The sequence below is a fragment of the Quercus robur genome, chromosome 4 (assembly GCF_932294415.1).
Source record: "Quercus robur chromosome 4, dhQueRobu3.1, whole genome shotgun sequence".
Taxonomy (NCBI): Eukaryota; Viridiplantae; Streptophyta; class Magnoliopsida; order Fagales; family Fagaceae; genus Quercus; species Quercus robur.
The window spans coordinates 63578179-63579504 of NC_065537.1; the positions used below are offsets into that span (position 1 = coordinate 63578179).

Below are 1326 nucleotides of genomic sequence, written 5' to 3' on the forward strand. Positions count from 1 at the left end.
AAAAAAGAAAGAAAAAAAAAAGTGACTAAAGTGAAATTGGCATAAAGCTTACAAATTTCTTTTTCTTTTTCTTTTTAAATTAATGCCCTTTGAACATGAATTAACTTTTCCCTTCAGTTAAATCAACAGTGACTTAAGTTCTTATCAAAAAGGGAAAAAAGAAAAAAAGTGACTAAAGTGAAATTGGCATAAAGCTTACAAATTTCCCGTGGGAAATCAATTCACCAAGAGTTTCCATTTCTATATTGTATTTATACATATAGTGTTTCAGTTTTATGAATTTTTAAAACTAAGATAATATTCCAAGAAGTAACTAAGCTAAATGAAAATAGTATCCAATCTCTAATCTCTAATTCAATAATCCCACGTGGTAAGTACCTCTATGGGTTTCTTAGGCTCTTCTTTCTTTTCAGCTTTCTTCTCTTCCGGATTCTTATTGCTGCCGCCGCCGCCGTCTTTTTTGGGCTGAGGAGAAACCAGCTCAACTTTCTTCTTGATTATTTTTTCCAATTTCTCCCTGATTGCCGTGGTGTCTACGTTGGTCCCTTTTACCGTCAATTTGTTGGCATCACAATCTGTCTTCACCTCTTCCACACCTACAACAATTTCCAACAAGAATCGTATGAGAATTGCCATTCAATTCATTAGTAATTTTACTTTCGTTTGAGTCTAGTTTACGTTATGCGTGTAAGTTCACACAAAATAATGTATACCGTTTTCTTAATCTAACAACCAACCTCAATTCTTATCCAAACAATTTCCTAATTCAAACTATGAAATTTTTCCTGAAAGTGACCAACGGGAAACGCGGATCCCGGATTCCTCAGTTTAGTAAAACACGTTGGACTATACAAATAATAACAATATACAATTTGGAAAATACAACGAAGTTGGTTGGTGGATTTGTATGTGAATTTTTTACCATCGAAATGACGAGCGGCTCTTTTGACTTTCGTGGCGCACCCTTTGCAATGCAAGTCGATCTTGTAAACGGCGGTGACCGAAACGTCGTCTTTCTTCTCCGCTGCTGGCGGCGCCGGCGCAACCTTGTTATCTCCACCATTCTTTTCTCCCTCTTTCTGAATCAAACAAAAATAAAAACCCCATTAAGTTGGGAGCAAAATTCTGCAAATTCAACACGTTAAAGAAAAGAAAAAGAAAAGCAACGAAGACCCATTTGAGTTTTGGGAATGGAAGCGTGAGAGACTGACTGATTAAACTAACCTCGCCCATTTGTTAATAAGTGACTGAATGAGTTTTCTGGAATCTGGGATTTGATTAAATTATACAACGTTCTGATTACTAGAACGGTTGTTTGAAGAGAAA

General features: G+C 36.0%; 1 protein-coding gene across 1 annotated transcript; it reads right to left on the reverse strand.

Annotated features, from left to right (window-relative positions):
* Positions 1-260: 260 nt before the first annotated feature.
* On the reverse strand, positions 261-1326 carry LOC126724516 (heavy metal-associated isoprenylated plant protein 3-like). Its single transcript, XM_050429024.1, has 3 exons — positions 1225-1326; positions 923-1079; positions 261-596 (listed from the first exon to the last, which is right to left on the reverse strand). Exons 1-3 carry the CDS (start codon positions 1231-1233, stop codon positions 355-357), a joined length of 408 nt encoding a protein of 135 aa, XP_050284981.1. The 5' UTR covers positions 1234-1326; the 3' UTR covers positions 261-354.

Coding starts and splice junctions, on each gene's coding strand:
- LOC126724516 (XM_050429024.1), bottom strand. Junction 597..922: donor AGCCGCTCGTCATTTCGATG/GTAAAAAATTCA, acceptor AAATTGTTGTAG/GTGTGGAAGAGGTGAAGACA.